This window comes from Phascolarctos cinereus, unplaced genomic scaffold, assembly GCF_003287225.1.
Source record: "Phascolarctos cinereus isolate Bilbo 61053 unplaced genomic scaffold, phaCin_HiC Scaffold_2;HRSCAF=192, whole genome shotgun sequence".
NCBI lineage: Eukaryota > Metazoa > Chordata > Mammalia > Diprotodontia > Phascolarctidae > Phascolarctos > Phascolarctos cinereus.
The window spans coordinates 313,738,514-313,755,851 of NW_027555625.1; the positions used below are offsets into that span (position 1 = coordinate 313,738,514).

Below are 17,338 nucleotides of genomic sequence, written 5' to 3' on the forward strand. Positions count from 1 at the left end.
CTCTGCCCCACCCCCAGCCCAGCCCCCACCCCCTTGTTCGCAAGCACTTTGCAGAAGGATGGGGAGAGGAGAAAGGCGCGTTCGCACGGCCTCGCCCATTCTCTCCCAGCCCCTTCTGTCCCCTCAGCCACACGGTGGCGCTCAGTCTCTTCAGTCTTCCTCTCCTAACGGTTCGAATCCTGGGTCCACTCCTTGAGCCTGAAACGCCGGTCTTTGCTGGGAAGGAGCAGTTATTTTTTGAGACTTGTCTGCTGCATATGGCAGCTAATTGTCTCATATGGGTTTCTTTGCTCTTTTCAGAAAGGAAGCTCACTTCATCACTAGAATCCCCAAATACTGTCCCATGGTGAGTTTGGGATCTGGCAGCTGTGGAGTGGTCAGTGGTAATGACCAGGGAGGTTGTATTGCCCCAAATTCTGACACAAAGAGTGATACCCGACCCCATTCACCATCCCAACCTAAAATGCTTTCCTCCCTTACTCACTTAAAGTCTACACCCACCTTGTTAACCATTGCAGGTTCTGCTAGATTCACCTAGATTACCTCTTCCCAGAAGCGTTCCCTGAACTTCCTCTGAGCCCTGACATACAGTCCAGACCAAGCTGATGACTCTGTTTCATGAGTGGGATTGGGTGGAATGGGAAGAGCACTGGGTCTGGAGCCAGAAGGCTGGAGTTCAAGTTTTGGCTCTGCCTTCCTAGCTGTAGACCTTGAAGTCTCAACTTCAAGCAGATGGGTATCTTTGTAAAAAGAGGGGGATTGGCTAGATGGGTTTCAGTTCAGACTGTATGCTGTATATTCCCTATGGCATTCTTTTCTCTCTAGCTAGTCTGGATTTGAAGAGGGAATGGATTAAGTCCTCTGGTTTTTTGTATTCACCTATTCACCCTAGCTGGGCATGGGCTTAATTCTTGAGGAGATGCTTGACACCTTTTTTGAGATTCTTTTTTTTTAATAGTATTTTACTTTTTCCAATTACATGTAAAGAAAATTTTCAACACTCATTTTCTGAAAGATTTTGAATTTCAAATTCTTCTCCCTCTGTCCTCTCACCTTTCCCCAATATGATATCAGTTATACATGTACAATCGTATAAAACATATTTCCACGTTAGCTTGACATGTTTCTTTATTGCCTTCTTTCCCACCTGGAAATTAGGATTATAACCAGTGGCAGCAGTCAAAGAAGAATCCCAGGTTGAACCTACCTCAGATTAAAGTTGCCTCAGGAAAGCAGATGTCAGGGAGGAAGGCCAGTCCTAGATCAGGTGGGCAGAAGTACTTGAACTTGTTAGGATGGAAGAACGTCAAAAAATTTAATATACAAAACATTTCCCTCACTCATAGGTGCCTGTGAGCGACCCTAAAAGCCTTTTTCCTTCCCTACTGAGTTGGGAATGGGAAGAGGACTCTTTTTCCATGGCCTTTGAAGAGATAGGGTAACCAGAGCCCCATCCTTTGAGTGGCTTCAGAATGCTAGAGAGACTAGACTACTGGATATACATCATGACATGGTGAAATTGGTGGGGAGGGGGATGAGCAGGGCAAGCTAATATAGAAGGGATGCATAAACTCCTTCACCAGGGCAGCTTGAGCACTGCGGAGCTGGCTATGTGTTAGGTGTTATCTATGCTCACTTTCACAATATGCGAAAACTCATGTTCTGCTGTAGCATGCTACCCACAATGGTGCATACAGTTTATTAAACTTGTACTTTAGGACTTGTCCGTGTTCTGTGAGGTGGCCTGGAGGTACAGTGGATGAAAGCAGGAATACTTAACTTTAAATCCTACCTCAGACAATTGTACCCTGGGGAAGGAACTTAGTTTCCTCATCTGCAAAATGAGGATAATAATAGCACCCACCTTATAAAGTTGTTGGGGAAGCTAGGTGGCAGTGGAGAGAGTGCTGGGCCTGGAGTCAGGAAAACTCATCTTTATGAGTTCAAATCTAGCCTTAGACACTTACTGTGTTTGCCTCAGTTTCTTCAATCTGTACAATGAGCTGGAGAAGGAAATGGTAAACCACTCAAATATCTTCACCAAGAAAACCTTAAATGAGGTCACAAAGGGTTAGACACGACTGAAAAATGGTTGAACATTCAACAACATAGTGTTGTTGTGAAGATCAAATGAGTTAACACAAAAGGCACTTTGCAGACCTTAAAATCCTATCTAAATGTTAGCTATGATGTTGAATTTTCTGCTCTTATCCTATAGAATACTTTACAGGTAAATTAGGAACGGAAATATCTCCTGTCTACCTAAACACAAAAGGAAGGATATGAGTGGCCAGCCAGGAGCCCAACTAGTGATTTATCTTTTGTCTTAAGTTACCAAAGCATGAAGATTTTTCTTTTAGGCATTTGGGGTTAAGTGACTTGCCCAGGGTCACACAGCTAGTAAGTGTCAAGTGTTTGGTCTGAGGCTGGATTTGAACTCAGGTCCCCCTGACTTCAGGGCCGATGCTCTATCCATTGCGCCACCTCGCTGCCCCAAGATTTTTTTTTTTGCTCATTTTCTTTTCTCTCAGAGTTTACCAGGACAAAATTCACAACAAAGGAGGTATCTGTCTCTAATGTGGTGAAGAACCAGCAGCAAAAGATAATTGGGAATGAAATGGATCTGGAGAAAATCCAAGCCGACATCCGAATACTAAGAGTGAGTGGGTTTGTGGACAGGAGAGGGTGAGGGAAACTATTTTAGCACCATGAGATGTACAGCTGGTTACTGGACAAGAGGGAGTACTGCTGCAGATTTGTTGAGGGGAGTGGGGTCATAGAAGGCTTGGGGGAGGGATCTTATTCAGGATGGGGGAGACTTGGAAGAGCAGCAGAGGCCTGAGTTTCTAGATTCTGCCTGGGAAACACGTTAGGGAAAATAGATTGGGCATAATTACAGGCAAAGACATTGGAGATAAGGAAGGGATAGTTATGAGTTGTTTGTCCTTCATTCTTGAAGAGGACCATGACATCAAGGAGGTGATACTATGAAATGCAAGTGAATTGGATTTAAGTGAGGAAGGGCTATGCAAAGTCATCAGCCTCACTTTCTCCTCTGGAGCCATCTGGGTCCAGTGGCAAGATATAAATCAGGATGGCTGGTGGCTCTAAATGCAGTGGGAGACCTTGCCCTTTTTAAGCTAAGATCTTTAACAGGTCTCACTATGACTGAGGCAAAGCCCATTCAGTGATTAAGAGTAGGTAAGAAATGAGGCAGAGAATGGCCTCTTTACCTAGTCAAAAAAAAAAAATCAATCTGGGAAGGAAAGACTCTCAGGGTTTTTGGCCAAAACAGAAACAATTGCTATTTACACTCACTCTGAGCCAATCAGGGTCCAAACAATGACCACGTGGCCTGGGACCTGTTGTTGGCCAGTCAGTGAGAGCTGGTGGTTTGGCTTTAAGGCTTAAGAAAAAAAAAGTTCCAGGGATCATCCTTCATCCAAGAGCTAGGCAGGGCTGAGGAGTCAAGAGACAAATCTGTCATAGAAAAGAAGGAGGTGAGAAGCAGATGGGAAATTTCAGCCTAACTCAGTAGCCTGCTGTCCAATGGGACTTTGCTGACCAGTGTGGGGAGGTATGTTCTTGGCTGTTCTGTTGCATAGCTTGGAGAGATCTCTCTTTTTCTCTATAACAATATAATCTCCATTCAAGACCACAAGGGGGCAGGATAACCACCAGGTAACAATGACTCCCTGTTACCCTCTGGACAAAAAACCAGACCCAAGGGATGGTTTTTAGTAGAGGTTTTTAACCTTTTTGGTATCACAGACTCCTGACCCCTTATCAAAATATTTTTAAATGCCTAAAATAAAATACATAGGATGAAAAAGGAAACCAGTTTTATCAAAATATTGTGATCAAAATATTAAAAAAACCCCCCAAAATACTTCATGAATTCCAGCTCAAGAACCACTTGTCTAAAAGACAATTAGCAAACCTAGGAACTCCACTGAGACCGTCTAGGTATCAAATCACTTTTTTTCCTCTCCTTTCTGACTCCCACAGGCAATACTTAAGTTCAGGACAGCCTCACTAGACGAACTTAAAAAGCATGTCACCTTTCTCACTATCAGCAACCAGCAGCTGGCAAAAAAGATCCAGGACATAGAAGCTGTCACTGCAGAGAAAGTGCGGAAGCTTCTGCAGCAGCAAGACACATTTGGGGTGAGAATGAGTGACACTGAGAAACTTCTAACCCTTTGGAACTACTTTCCAAGGTGCCTACCCCTCTCCCCCATCTACCCTTTGCGGTGTGACCTGTCATATTTCTGGACCTTTTCCCATCTGCAAAATAGGGACTCTTCTTCCTACTTTAGGGTTATTCTAAGGGTAAAATAATATAATCATCATGATCTCACTTTGAAGATTTTTGCTATATTGCTTCTTTTACAGATGAAGCAATGGGTGCTAGACTGGGGCCAGGAGAAATCTGGGTTTGAATCCTGTCTCTGACCCTCACTATCTCTGTGAAAACAGGCAAGTTACAACCTTTATGAGCCTCAGTTTCTTCATGGGTAAAATGGGGGTAAAACCTGTGTCTTGGTTTACCTCAAGTCACTAGGCAGGTTTGTTAAGTGATTACTATGTAACCACTTAATCCTTACTCAGGAATTTACATTCTAATGGAGACAACATGTATACAACTATATTGATACAAGATATAGAGTAGATGGGAGGTAACTTGAGAGGGAAAGCCATTAGGAACTAGGAGGATTGGGAATGGCCTTTCTGGAATGGGAGGAATTTGACCTGAGTCTTAAAGAAGTCATAACACTAGTGATCATGGTGAAGGGGGCAGAGCATTCCAGGCAGAGGGGCACAGCCAATGAATGTGTGGGTACAGGGAAAGGGGATGAAGTGTTGTGTTCAAGGAACTGGAAGGAGACCAGGGATGCTGAATCATAGAGGGAAGTAAGGTGTTATAAAAAGGCTGGAAAGATAGGAAGGGGATAAGTTAGGAAGAGCTTTAAATGCCAGTCAAAGGAGATGATGTTTGATTTTGATAATAGGGAGCCACTGGAACTCATGAACAAGGGGGAGGGGAGGGTGACAGGTCTATGCTTTAGAAAAAAAAACCCTTGGCAGCTGAATGGAGGATGGATTAGAGTAGGGAGAGATTAGAGGCTGAGAGTCCAGTTAGAAGGCTAGTGCAGTAGTTCAAGCGAGAGGCGATAAGGGCCTGAACCAGGGTTGTGGTTGTGAGTAGAGACAAGGGAATATACATGAGAGACATTGTGAAGATGGAAACTATAACATCTGGCAATGGGTTGGACATTGAGGTGAATGTGAGTGAGGAGCTGAGGATGACACTGAGGTTGTGAGACTAGGTGATTGGGAAAATAGTGGTACCATCAATAGTCATAGAGAGCAGGGAAGTTTGGAGGAAAAAATGAGTTTTGTTTTGGACGTGTTGAGTTTAAAATGCCTATGAAACATCCAATTCAAGATATCCAGAAGGGGGAAGGAGAAAGGAATAAGCATTTATATAGCACCTACTATACCAAGCATTTGTTATAAATATTATCTCATTTAATCCTCACAACAACCCTGCAAGGTCACTGCTATTATTATCCCCATTTTACAGTTGAAGGAACTGAGGCAGATGGAGGTTAAATGTCTGAAGCCCAGTGTTCTATCCACTATGCCACCAGTTGCCTCTCCAAAAGGCAGTTGGTGATGTGACACTAGAGCTCAGGTGAGAGGTCGGGGCTGGACCTATAGACCTGGGAATCATCTGCATAGAGATGATAATTTATCATGGCACCTGATGAGATCACCAAGACAGATATTCTATAGGCAAGAAGAAGGCCCAGGTCACAGCCTTGAGAGATAACCATGGTTAGTAAGTATGGGTGCAGAACCTACAGAGGACACAGAGAAGTGGGGCAGGTGAGAGGAAAGCCAGGAGAGAGCAGTGAGGAGAGTCAGGAAAGAATCATAAAAAAGGGGAAGTGATCACTAGTGCTACATGCTTCAGAGAGGCTAAGAAGAATGAGGATTGATAAATGGCCATTATGTTTGGCCATTGAGAGGTCACTGGTAACTTTGGAAAAGGCAGTTTCAGTTTAATGATGGGTTTGAAAGCCGAATGTAGAAGGTATATGAGGAGGAGGGGAAAAGCTCTTGACAAAGGTTCTCCATTTTTTTTGGTGCAGTATGAGGCAAGGTTCTCAGCTGAAAAGCTCAGGGAAGGGGGTCGTCTGGGAGGGTTGAGGAAGGATAAGAAGGCATGGTACAGCCACTGTGGGGAGGAGGATGGCAAATTGATTAGAGAGGAGGAGAATGTTTGCCTAACTGCAGCAAGGGCCTAGTTGAGGTCAGATGACATAAACTTATTGTGAGACTCTAATCAGGGCAAGTTCTTGATTTTCTCCAGCTCATATTCAGCAACACCTGAATAATAGTGAAGGAGGTGAATGTTGGGAGTAATCTAGGGTTGGAAGTAAGTCAAGGGAGTGAGGGATTTAAGAGTAGAGGCTAGTGGAGAGTTGAGTTGGTTCACCAAGGGAGTCGAGATAGGAAAGAGAGGAGAGTATAGCCAGTGCAAGGATGATGGTGTAGGAAAGGACTGGAGGGACAGAGACAATGGCCATCAAGTTGAAGTTGAAGAACAGAATTAAAGGTTGTAAGACAGTGAAAGATGGAATGAGAAGAGATTATGATCAGGTGGAAGAATGTTATAGCTTGTGGACCAGGAAGTAAAATCCTGGAAGGTGATGATAGCAAGATCAAGAATATGACCATCTTCATATAGAACTGTGGTGGGGTGGAGGAGTAGGTTATGGAAATGGAGGAGACCGAGAAACTTGGAAATTAGGTCATTTAAAATGGCATCAATATGTAAATACCTTATTATGAGAACTGAGAGAGACTGGGTACTGAAGCCATTGAGGAAGGGAGGAGAATGTTTTGGGGGCTAGTAGATAGCAGCCACCAGGATCTGTATTGGGTGATAAATTTGTATAGCACAACCTCAGGGGAGGAGAGGGTGTTGAGTGAAGGTGGTAAAGGCAGAGTCTGGCGGTGGCAATGGGGGACAACAGCATGTCCCAACCCTCCAACTACAACCTGTGAGTCTGAGAAAGAGTAATCAGTACTGGAAAGGATGGCAGGGGAAGCAGTGTCGTCATGAAGTAGTCAGGTCTCACTGAGGGCCACAAGATGGAAGGGTGAGAAAGGAGGAGGTTTATGATGAAAGAAAACTTGATTAACACGGATCAGAAATTCCAGATGGCACTGTGGAAGAGGGGACCACATCTAGAGAGCAAGACCTTGGTGGGGATGGAGTCAAGGTGGCCAGTTGTGAGGGATCAGCACCGAGCTGAGAATGTGGGATGGGGCTTCAGGATCCCTGGAATGAGGCAAGTACAAGGGCATGGTAGCAATTGAGGAATGAGTGCAGGCACAGTAACAGTGACTGGAGAGAAGGTCCATGAGGGAAGCATGAAATTAGACTCTATGGGTCCTCTCTTGAGTTTCGGCTCAGCAGCAGATGGTGATCCTTTGTCCTGTGAAGCCCCAGCCCTTCCCCAGAGGAGGCAAGAGCAGGTGGAGCTAGTGGGAGCCTGGTTAGGAGACTGTGGTGCTTTACTTGCCTTAAAGTAAGCACTGGGGACAGGAGGTAGAAGAGATGTTGTGCCTAGAGGTGTTGAGTGCCGGAGAGATGGTCCTGGGATAGAGTCAGACTGCAGTGGGAGAAAGGCAGCCACCCCCTGGGTGCCAGGCTGGAGGCGGGGAAGCTGTTGGGCACTTGGGCAGTTCAGCCTGGCACCAGAGAGAGGTTCCTGGATGGAAGAGCTGTGAGGATCAAATGACTTATTTGTAATACACTTTGCAAATCTTAAAAGTGTTATATAAATGTCATTATTAATTATTCTACGCGAGCACTTTATGTACTGCTTACTGACTTTTACATCTATTGTATCATTTGATCCTGAAAACAGCCCTAGGTGGTAGATAGGTGGTTATTCTTGTTGTTGAGTTGTGTCCAGCTCTTCGTGACCCCATTTGGGGTTTTCTGGGCGTGGATACTAGAATGTTTTGCTGTTTGTTTCTCCAGCTCATCTTACAGATGAGGAAACTGAGGCAAACAGGGTTAAGTGACTCACTCAGGGTTACACAACTAGTAAGTGTCTGAGGTCAGATTTGAATTCACAGAAGATGAGTCTTGCTGATTCCAGGCCCGGTACTCTATCCATTGCACCACCTAGGTGCCCTGTGGTAGGTAGGACAGGGATCGTTTTACCCATTGTCTAGTGAAGAAACTGAGGCCTCTATTACTGAGTTGCTCGGAGTCACCTAGGGAGCAAGTGACAGAACTGGGATTGGAAGGAGAGAAAGAGCTCATTCCCCTTGACCTTAGTCCTGTTGTTCTTCCAGGGTTCCTGTGCTGGTACCCTCTGAGCTGAGCAAGCTTCACTAACTCACGTTAATACAGCCCATCAACCTTCACTCCTCCCGAGAGCTTGAGGGCCTGAGTTAGGCTTGGCATAGACGAGGAGCCACCCGTTCCCAGGCCCACAGGGGCCTTTGTAAGCTTTAGACTGAGAGCTTATTGAGGGCAGGCACTGTCTTTTTCCTTTCTTTGTATCCCTAGCACTCAACATTTAGCACGGTGCCTGGCACAGAGTAGGTACTTAATAAATGTTGACTGACTGACAAATAAATTTTCCATCCCCACTGTTATATCTATTTGTGTTTCTATGTTTAGTGACTGTAATAGGTAACCCTTTGTGGATAAGTCAGAAGGCCTCTTTGTCTCCTCTGGGAGAAATTTAGGTGACCCAGGGGTTAGAGAAATACAAGGTCGAAGAGGAGAGAGGCATTTGAGCTAAAGAGAGAGAAAAAGTCAGAAAAAGCCGAGCATTTCAGTCAGAAGTGGTTTGTCCTCTGATGAGTTCAGACTTCCTGGCAAGCTTCAGGAGTAAGCTTAACTTAGAGAAAAAAGGGGAAAGATGGATTTATTAGGGAACTAGGAGTAAGGACCCCAGAGCAGGACAGGGCAAGAGTTAGATTGGACAGATTGGATTGAGTTGTTGAAATCGAGGGCACCAGGAAGAGCTAATCCTATGATCCTCTGGGCTGGACAAAGCAAACCCTGTGTAGCATTTCTACCACTAACAGCCTTTCAGGGTTAGGTCATATGTTGGGTCCATTGTAACCAAGCCTCCCCTACTAAAATACTCAGCCCCAGCAATAGGAACTCTTTGAGTATTAGTCTGCTTACTGTTCCACTTACAATGCTGTTCCTATGAAATGAATAACAGCAATAATAATTATAATAAAAGTTCATATTTGCATAAGTACTTTTCTCACAACATCCCTTTGAGTTGGGCAGTGCCAATAGGAGCTATGGTTTTCAGAGGAGGAAACTGAAACACTGAGTGATGAAATGACTTGCCCATAGCCACACAGGTAACCTGTAATAAACTGACATACCATCAGAACTGAAACCCAAGTCTTCTGCAAAGGACATACCTTTCCCCTCCACTCTTATAGGCCTGGGTAACATTTCTCCTAACAGCATGTTTTTTTTTTATTTTAGAAAACTTATTTAGTACTTTATTTTTCCCTAGTTAAATATAAAAACAGTTTTTTAACATTCATCTTTAAAACTTTGAGTCCCAGATTCTCTCCTTTTTTCTCTCCTTCCCCATTGAGAAGGTAAGCAATTCAATATAGGTTATACATATGTAGTTATGCAAAACATTTCCATAATAGTCATGTTGTGAAAGAAAACATAGACAAAAATAAAAAAAAAACTCAAGAAAAATAAAGGGAAAAAAAGTATGCTTCAATTTGGATTCAAACACCATTGCAGTTCTTTCTCTGGGGATGGAGAGCATTTTTCATCATAGGTCCTTCAGAGTTGTCGTAGATCATTGTATTACTGAGAATAGCTAAGTCATTCACAGCTGCTCATCTTACAATACTGCTATTACTTTGTACATAATACATTTTACTTTGCATCAGCTCATGTAAATCTTTCCAGGTTTTTCTGAGAGCTTCCTGCTCAGCATTTCATATAGTACAGTAGTATTCCGTCATAATCATAACCACAACTTGTTCAGCCAATTGATGGGCATCCCCTCAATTTCCAGTTCTTTGCCACCAGAAAAGAGCTGCTATAAATATTTTTGTACAAATAGATCCTTTTCCTTTTTGTTTTTTGTCTCTTTTGGGATACAGACCTAGTAGTGGTATTGCTGGATCAAAGGGCAGGCATGGTTTTATAGACCTGTGGGCATAGTTCTGAATTGTTCTACAGGAGGTTGAATCAATTCACAACTGCACCAGCAGTGCATTAATGTCTCATTTTCCCCATATCCCCTCTACTATTTGTCATTTTCCTTTTTTGTCCTACTAGCCAGTCTAATTAAGTATGAGGTAGTGCTTCAGAATTGTTTTAATTTGCATTTCTCCAATCAACAGTGAGTTAAGCCATTTTTTTTCATGTGGTTATAAATACCTTTGATTACATCTTATGAAAACTGTTTGTATCTTTTGATCATTTATCAGTTGGAGAATGGCTCTTATTTTTATAAATTTGACTTCGTTCTCTACATATATGAGAAATGAGGCTTTTATCAGAGAATCTTGCTTCAGTTTTTTTTTCCCCCTACACTAACATCAAGTTTTTGTGGAATCAATTGGTGATGTGAGGTAAAGCTATACCTATTTCCATATCTGGATGCAGTCAGGTCCTGGAGCATTCATAGAATCATTGTAGCTTCTCACTTGGGCAACACTGAAGACACTTCCCAAGTGGCCTTCCAGCCTCTTCTTGGACCTGTCCAGGGATTGCCTTACCTGTAAATTATCTACATCCATGTTTTTGCTACTGCCTACAATAAATTGACTAAATTTTGCTGCATTCAGGAGTGCTGACCTGAGAGTATGTTGTGATCTAGATGACTCATGGTGAGGAGGCTCACAGGGAAAAAGTGTTGGCAGAGGCGTAGTGATAACTGTGTGTGTGTGGGGGGGGTGCCCATGCAATCCACTGCCCAGAGCCTCCTCACCCACACCTGCCTCTGTATCTGTGCACACAGACTCTCATTGGCACTCTGGAGGATGCAAACCATAAGCAAATGCAAGACATGAAGAGCAAGCTAGAGAAGTGGACAGCGCAGGCAGAGGTCAAAGTGAATGGTGAGTGTCCCTGTGGCAGCGGCATACTCTTGGCCTTGTGGCTCTGGGTTATCTCCTGTGGTCACAGACTCATGTGGTTTTAGGCTAGAAGGGGTGTTTGAACCTAGGCTGTCAGAACCAGAAAGAACCTTAGAGCATAGAATTCAGTGAGGCAACAAGATATTACATGCCTACTGTGTGCAAAGCAATGTGCTAAGTCCTGCAAACCTAGAATGAATAAGAGAACATAGAATTTTGGAGCCAGAAAGGCCCTTAGAACTTAGAACCCAATGTCAGCTAGAAGGGATGTTTGTCTAACTCTCTAACACTATACATGAGGAAACCGAGGGGCTAAGAGGGAAGTGATTTGTCCAAGGTCACACAGCCTGTTGATGGCAGAGCTGGGACTTATGCAGGTCTCCTGATTGCTAGTCTAATTTCATTTATATTGCCTCATATTATCTTATATGTTTTATCTTCTATAGTTAAACAGAATTACTGAAAGCAAAGTCTGTGATTTCCATTTTTCTGGTATCCCAAGTGTGAGCCCTTTTCTTTCTTTCACCAACATGCCCCAGAACCTGACTTGTTGACATGACTTTCTTCTGGTTCCTTGCTTCCCTGCATGTGCTGTCTGAGATGTACCCAGCACACCAGCTTGGCCTGCAGAAGAGACAGGTTTTTTCTTTCTCCATGGAAGCTGTGTGGCCTCTGAGATCACTGGTCTTATTCGCTCTCCCCTTCTCTAGCTCCAGGCCCCCATGCTGTCTCTACTCTCTAGATAAATGTTATTCTTATTTCTACTCAGTGCTCTCTGGGGACCCTTTTGCCAAATTTCAAAGAGTAGGTGCTCAGCTCATCAGTGGGACTGCATTAACCAGCAGACACTGGAGCCATGAAACAGTGGCATCCTTTTCCTTGGCCTTTGTGTTTCATCTCCCTGTCTCTCTGTGTTCAAGTAAACCTGTCTCCTATTGCTTAAGTTGTTGGTATGTCCCCCTCCCCAGGAGAGTTGCTTAGTACAGTCCATGTTTTGTAGTTAAAAAGAAATGAATCCAAACCTATTTGAACCATATGGTAAATAAAATGGACAACTCTTTCTCCTAGTAAGAGCAGAGTATGGTATTACATGGGCACATAACTTTATGTGTGATAGATGCTTGATAGATTTATGTTAACTGAGTGCAGTATTGCCTCTACCTCCCTAGAAGGAGAAGCAATAGGAAAGATAGACAAGTTGATTTAGGTGACCCCAGCCTTCTCATGACTAGAAGTTTCAGAAGGATACCCTCAACAGAGTAGACAGGATTTTTTTGCTTAGGTCAATTCAGACGTGACTATGGTAAGGGAAGAGGGGAGGGAGAAAGAGGAAGATCACCTGTGTGGAAGGTCCCCTCTCTACCATAACCCAACTTCCCACTGCAGGGGAAGCAAGGAAATAAAAGTTATATTCTATTAGAATGTAAGCTCCTTGAGGGCAACAGCTATTTCATTTTTGTTTTTGCATCCCTAGTGCCTAGCATAATGCCTGGTACACAGTAAGAGATTAATAAATGTCTGTTGAAATAATCAATAGGACTGTTTTGCTGCAGAAGAGTGGAGTTGGTCTATAAGTTATGTCAAGTCTCCTGTAGACCACCTTTCCCTGGGGAGAAGGTCTGGTGAGGCCCTGGACCACAGAGCCTATCGATCTCTGCAGTGGAGTCAGCATGATATAAAGGGAAAATCCCTAAATGAGAAATTTGATTCTAGTCTATTCGGCCACCAATTTACTGTGAGATCTTGGATAAATCGTATAATAGCTTTAGGGAAGTGGCTTATGGCTGAGGGGTGTGACCTTTGGTGCAGGGAGCTTCCCTTTTTCTTCTCTCCCTCCTTCCCTCAACCTTCACTAGAACTGCAGCAGCAGCTGACAAAGGTGAAAGTGAATATTCGTAAGGCCCAAGATGAGCTGAATTTCCTGACCACCTACATGGACCAGGAGTACCCAGTTAAGTCTGTGCAGATTGCTGACCTCATGAGTCAGATCCAGGATATGAAAAATAGGAATGAGGTAAGGGTTCTCCTGCCCTTCTGTTCTAGGTGCCTCCTCAAGGGAGGCCGCAAGGCCAGAAGGTGACTTCTTTCTCTTGGCCACCAGGATGAGCTAGAGGAGTTGCAGGAGATACGCAAGGATGTGCTTCAGACATTGTCAAAGAAACTGATGGTGAAGACAGAGAAGATCTTATATGTCATGGCCAAGGTGAGCAGTAGGTCCTGTGGACCTTCTGAAGACCCCACCTATTGGTGGGAGTGTGATTGGGAGGTACTAAGGCCTCTTTTTCTCTCCCCACCTCTTTGCATTAGAGAGGTGCCTGCTGTATGTAGGAGGGGCCTTTAGTTGCCACCTGCTTTTGCATCTGGCTAATCTCTCCCACCTCCACAGAGAACCATCCTTCCCTATCAAGCTGCTCTTATGAGGAAGACGCTAAGTAACCAGCAACTATTGAAGCAGATAGTCCAGTTCAGAGTGGTGAGTGAGACCCCAGAGAAAACAGGGATTAACGGGGGCAGAGTCAGACACCATTGACCCGGCTCTGAATTGCTCAAGCTGAGGGCTATAGAGCGAATAAGTCTAGAAGTTCTACTGGAAATATCATAGAAATGGAAGCATTCTCTTGACTGTCCTCTTTTTATTAGGATATTTGAAGGATTTGGGGCAATACTTACGACTTCAGGAAACAATCCTGCCCTGGACCTCTGATGATGTGAACAACTGACTAGCTTGGGGCATTCTTCATCACTCTAACCCCCAGAAAATTATAAGAAATACTTGTGTGAGGAGTATATGGGGAGACTCTTCATTAAAGCTTACCATCCATCATCAGCTACCGTTCCCCAGCACCTCCCCTCCCCAGTCACCTGTCTTGACCATCTCTGTCCATGACCACCTGGGAATTCTTCTACTTTCTTGCCCTGAGGGAGCTCATACTGTCAGGAATACAGACTAATAGTGACAACCCATTTTCAAAAATTTCTTTCTTTCTACCTTTTTTTTTTTTGGCTAGACAATGGGGTTAAGTGACTTGCCCAAGGTCACACAGCTAGTAAGTGTTATGGGTCTGAGGCTGGATTTGAACTCAGGTTCTCCTGACTCCAAGGCCAGAGCTCTATCCATTGTGCCACCTAGCTACCCCTCTACTTTTTTTTTTCAAACTTCCTTTCTCTGGGGGACCTGAATCTCTTTGGAAAGGAGACAATCAACTTTCTACTCCTTTCCTCCCATTTCTCTGCCTCTTCAGCACATTGACCGTATGAAGAAGGAGCTTCCCAGGCTAAAGGGCCAGGTACAGGATCTCCAGATGCAGAGAAAGGACTCAAGGGAAGTGGTCTTTGCCAATGTCCTGCTTCGGAAACCCAAGTATGTGCTGTACAATAGGTTGCCTAGGATACACTTGCTCTGGGGCCCTGACCCAGTCGTGGGGATCCCTTCGCTATGCTGAGGAGGTAGTGGGGCAGAGGGGCAGGACCACTAGAAAGGAAATCAAGACTCTTGGGATTTATTCTTAGGTCTTCCACTAACTGGTTGAGTGATCTCGAGGAAGAAGAAAGTGATAAGCCCAAAGAGGAGAGTGAGTGGATTAGTTGTTTTTAGAAGCAGCAACATCCCTTTGCTCTTTTCAAATGTTACACTTTATCCATCCCATTTGTTGGGACTTGGAGAGTGAAAAAGGTTTCAGTAGGTGGAGTGGGGGAGAGAAGGAGGTCATACCAAGCCTGAGAGAGAACACAGTAAAAGGCCTAAGGACAGGAAAAGGGCAGTATTGGATTGGAGATCTGGAGGCCGTTCCATGGGGACTCAGGAACCTGATAGTGTTCTAGTTCTCCCACGGGCATCATACCTAAATATTGTCCCTGTCCTAGGACAGCAAACCTAACAAGCCACTTCCCCAAAGATTGTAGCTTTAGATTTTTTTAAAGCCGTTGCTCTGTTTGTGGAGTAATTTGGTGTGGGGGTTTGGGTTTGGGTTTTTGTTTTTTTAGATAACTCTTAAGTGTGGATGTAGCCTTTGGGGATGAGGCTTCTCTGTTGTCCCACTATATCCTTGTTTGGTTTTTGTTTGTTTTTTTTGGAGGGTGAGGATATTGGGGTTAAGTGACTTGCCCAGAGTCACACAGTTAGTGAGTGTTCTGTGTCTGAGGTCAGATTTGAACTCAGCTCCTCCTGAATCCAGGGCCGGTACTCTATCCACTGAGCCACCTAGCTGTCCCCCACTATATCCCTGCTACCAGCCTCCTTTGAAGGAGAAGGCCCCTTACACAAGTGGCCCCACCTACCATCCTCCTCAGGCCTCTGTCTGTGGGAGCTTTGTCCTAGAGATAACCACTGAACTTGCATGTTCCCCTCACTATAATGTGCTTAGTCTCTCTCCTTCCTCCCTCGGCCTTCCACCAGGTGTACTCCAGACATGGATGTTATCCTCAATATCCCTGAGGAAGAAATGCTTCCCTTTTAGCCCTGGCGCAGGACAGGACTCTACCCTGGCTGGTCATGTCCAAGATCCCTTGTCTTTCTCCCAATCATCGTTGTTCTCCATCCTGGGAGCTATGTTCCCAGCTTCATGTAGGACATCTTAGTCCATCTAGAGGAGTTTTCAGCAACTTCTTCACCCTCTGACTTTCACCTCTTTTTCACTTAATGCCACACTCTCATTTTAACTAATAAAATTAGATTTTCATTTGGTCAGCATGTGATTTACAACTGTCGGGGTGAGGGGGGGGGAGTGTTCTGAGGTGGCCACAATAGCTATTCTATCTTCTCTGCCTCTCTGTTGGTTGTGGGCTCTGAGATCCCAAGCTCATTTGCAGGTCTGTGAAATGAGGGATTGGTGTCTAGCAACAAAGGGCCACCAGCAGGCTAAAAGGTATATGGTCCTCTCCCTGTATGTCAGAGAGACTTAGTAGTTCTCTTTGGTGGGGTGCACTGTTCCATTTCTACTTGGACAACTTGGTGTAATAGAAAGTAGATTTGAAATTAAGAGATCTAGGTTCAAATGGCATCATTGCACTTTACCGTTTGTGTGGCTTTAGGTAAGTAACTTCACCTTAGTTTCTTTCTCATTTGTGTATCTCCTCCAGCACTGGAACTTCAGCCTCTCCCTGGTATAACCATGTGCAAAACCAGTCCCTGTGGTGCCCATTGTCAGACGGACAAGGGAGAAGCTCAAGGAAGCTGACTTCAGTGATCCGTTTAAGATTGTTGTCTAAAGCTAGTGTTTCCCAACTCTTTTCAACCTGTGACCCATCTGGGATCATTTTATGCCATCTTCTAGGGTCCAGACAGCCATCTGTTCATCCATAGCCCTTGTCTCAATTCCATCTATATGTCCATCTGCACGAAGCTATGTACACAAATACAAACAATACCAGGGAACCACTCAGAAACACTCAAGTTTTATAATCTTCATCACAGAGCATGTTTCAGTGACATACTTTTTTTTTTGGTGAGGCAATTGGGGTTTAAGTGACTTGCTAAGGGTCACACAGCTAGTAAGTGTCAAGGCCAGACTTGGACTCAGGTCCTCCTGACTCTAGGGCCAATGCTCTATCCACTGCACCACCCAGCTTCCCCCTCAGTGGCATACTTTGTTAGAAACTTCATTACCAGTGGTAGATGTAACTCTGGAAGGGACATGGAAACCTTCCTAGATATAGATTCTTTTTGTGTGCCCTCCAATTAGGATAATAACTTTTAAAATAGTTCAGGGCCCTGAGATTGGTTCAGCTATTCTCTCTATACATTAGTCTTGATGAGTTAGTGTAACCACAAAAAAAAAAGTTCATCACTTGGTGGACAGCTGTTTTGGCGATGAGTTTCAGACACAGGCCCTTTTGGGACCTGTGTTCTAAGTCCTGTCAGCCCCACTGAAATCCTTTGAGGCTTCATCAGGGCAGGGCGCAGAGCCTGTCAGGTCCTTCTGGGACAAGCAAGAGCATTATTGTTAACATCTAGAGAGGGCTTTAAGGCTTAGAAAATGCTTTCCTGAGGCCCTTTGGCCTGGACGAGGTAGAGATGACTACTCCGGTGCCCTGTGAGACGAAACACAGCAGCGGCCTTGACTGTGGGACTTGTGTACGCCTTGCCGATCAGTTCTTTTGAGTCATGAGGTTGCGTTCTTCCCCTCGGCTTTGGGATGTGGTTTCTACTGCCGTTGACCTAGTGTTG

At 44.4% G+C, this 17,338-nt stretch overlaps 1 protein-coding gene across 1 annotated transcript; it reads left to right on the forward strand.

The window, feature by feature from the left end:
• Positions 1–154: 154 nt before the first annotated feature.
• Positions 155–15,812, forward strand: CUNH20orf96 (chromosome unknown C20orf96 homolog). Its single transcript, XM_020990680.1, has 10 exons — positions 155–346; positions 1,159–1,267; positions 2,532–2,659; positions 4,009–4,167; positions 11,055–11,154; positions 13,029–13,186; positions 13,274–13,375; positions 13,559–13,645; positions 14,415–14,533; positions 15,569–15,812. Exons 1-10 carry the CDS (start codon positions 278–280, stop codon positions 15,627–15,629), a joined length of 1,092 nt encoding a protein of 363 aa, XP_020846339.1. The 5' UTR covers positions 155–277; the 3' UTR covers positions 15,630–15,812.
• The last annotated feature ends 1,526 nt before the right edge of the window (positions 15,813–17,338 follow it).

What these genes read in the sequence shown, in the direction of transcription:
- CUNH20orf96 (XM_020990680.1), top strand. Translation starts at nt 278, where the DNA reads ATGGGTTTCTTTGCTCTTTTCAGAAAGGAAGCTCACTTCATCACTAGA. An exon ending in TCCCCAAATACTGTCCCATG is followed by an intron (nt 347 to 1,158) that starts GTGAGTTTGGGA and finishes CCTGGAAATTAG; the next exon opens with GATTATAACCAGTGGCAGCA. An exon ending in AGATAGTCCAGTTCAGAGTG is followed by an intron (nt 13,646 to 14,414) that starts GTGAGTGAGACC and finishes CTGCCTCTTCAG; the next exon opens with CACATTGACCGTATGAAGAA.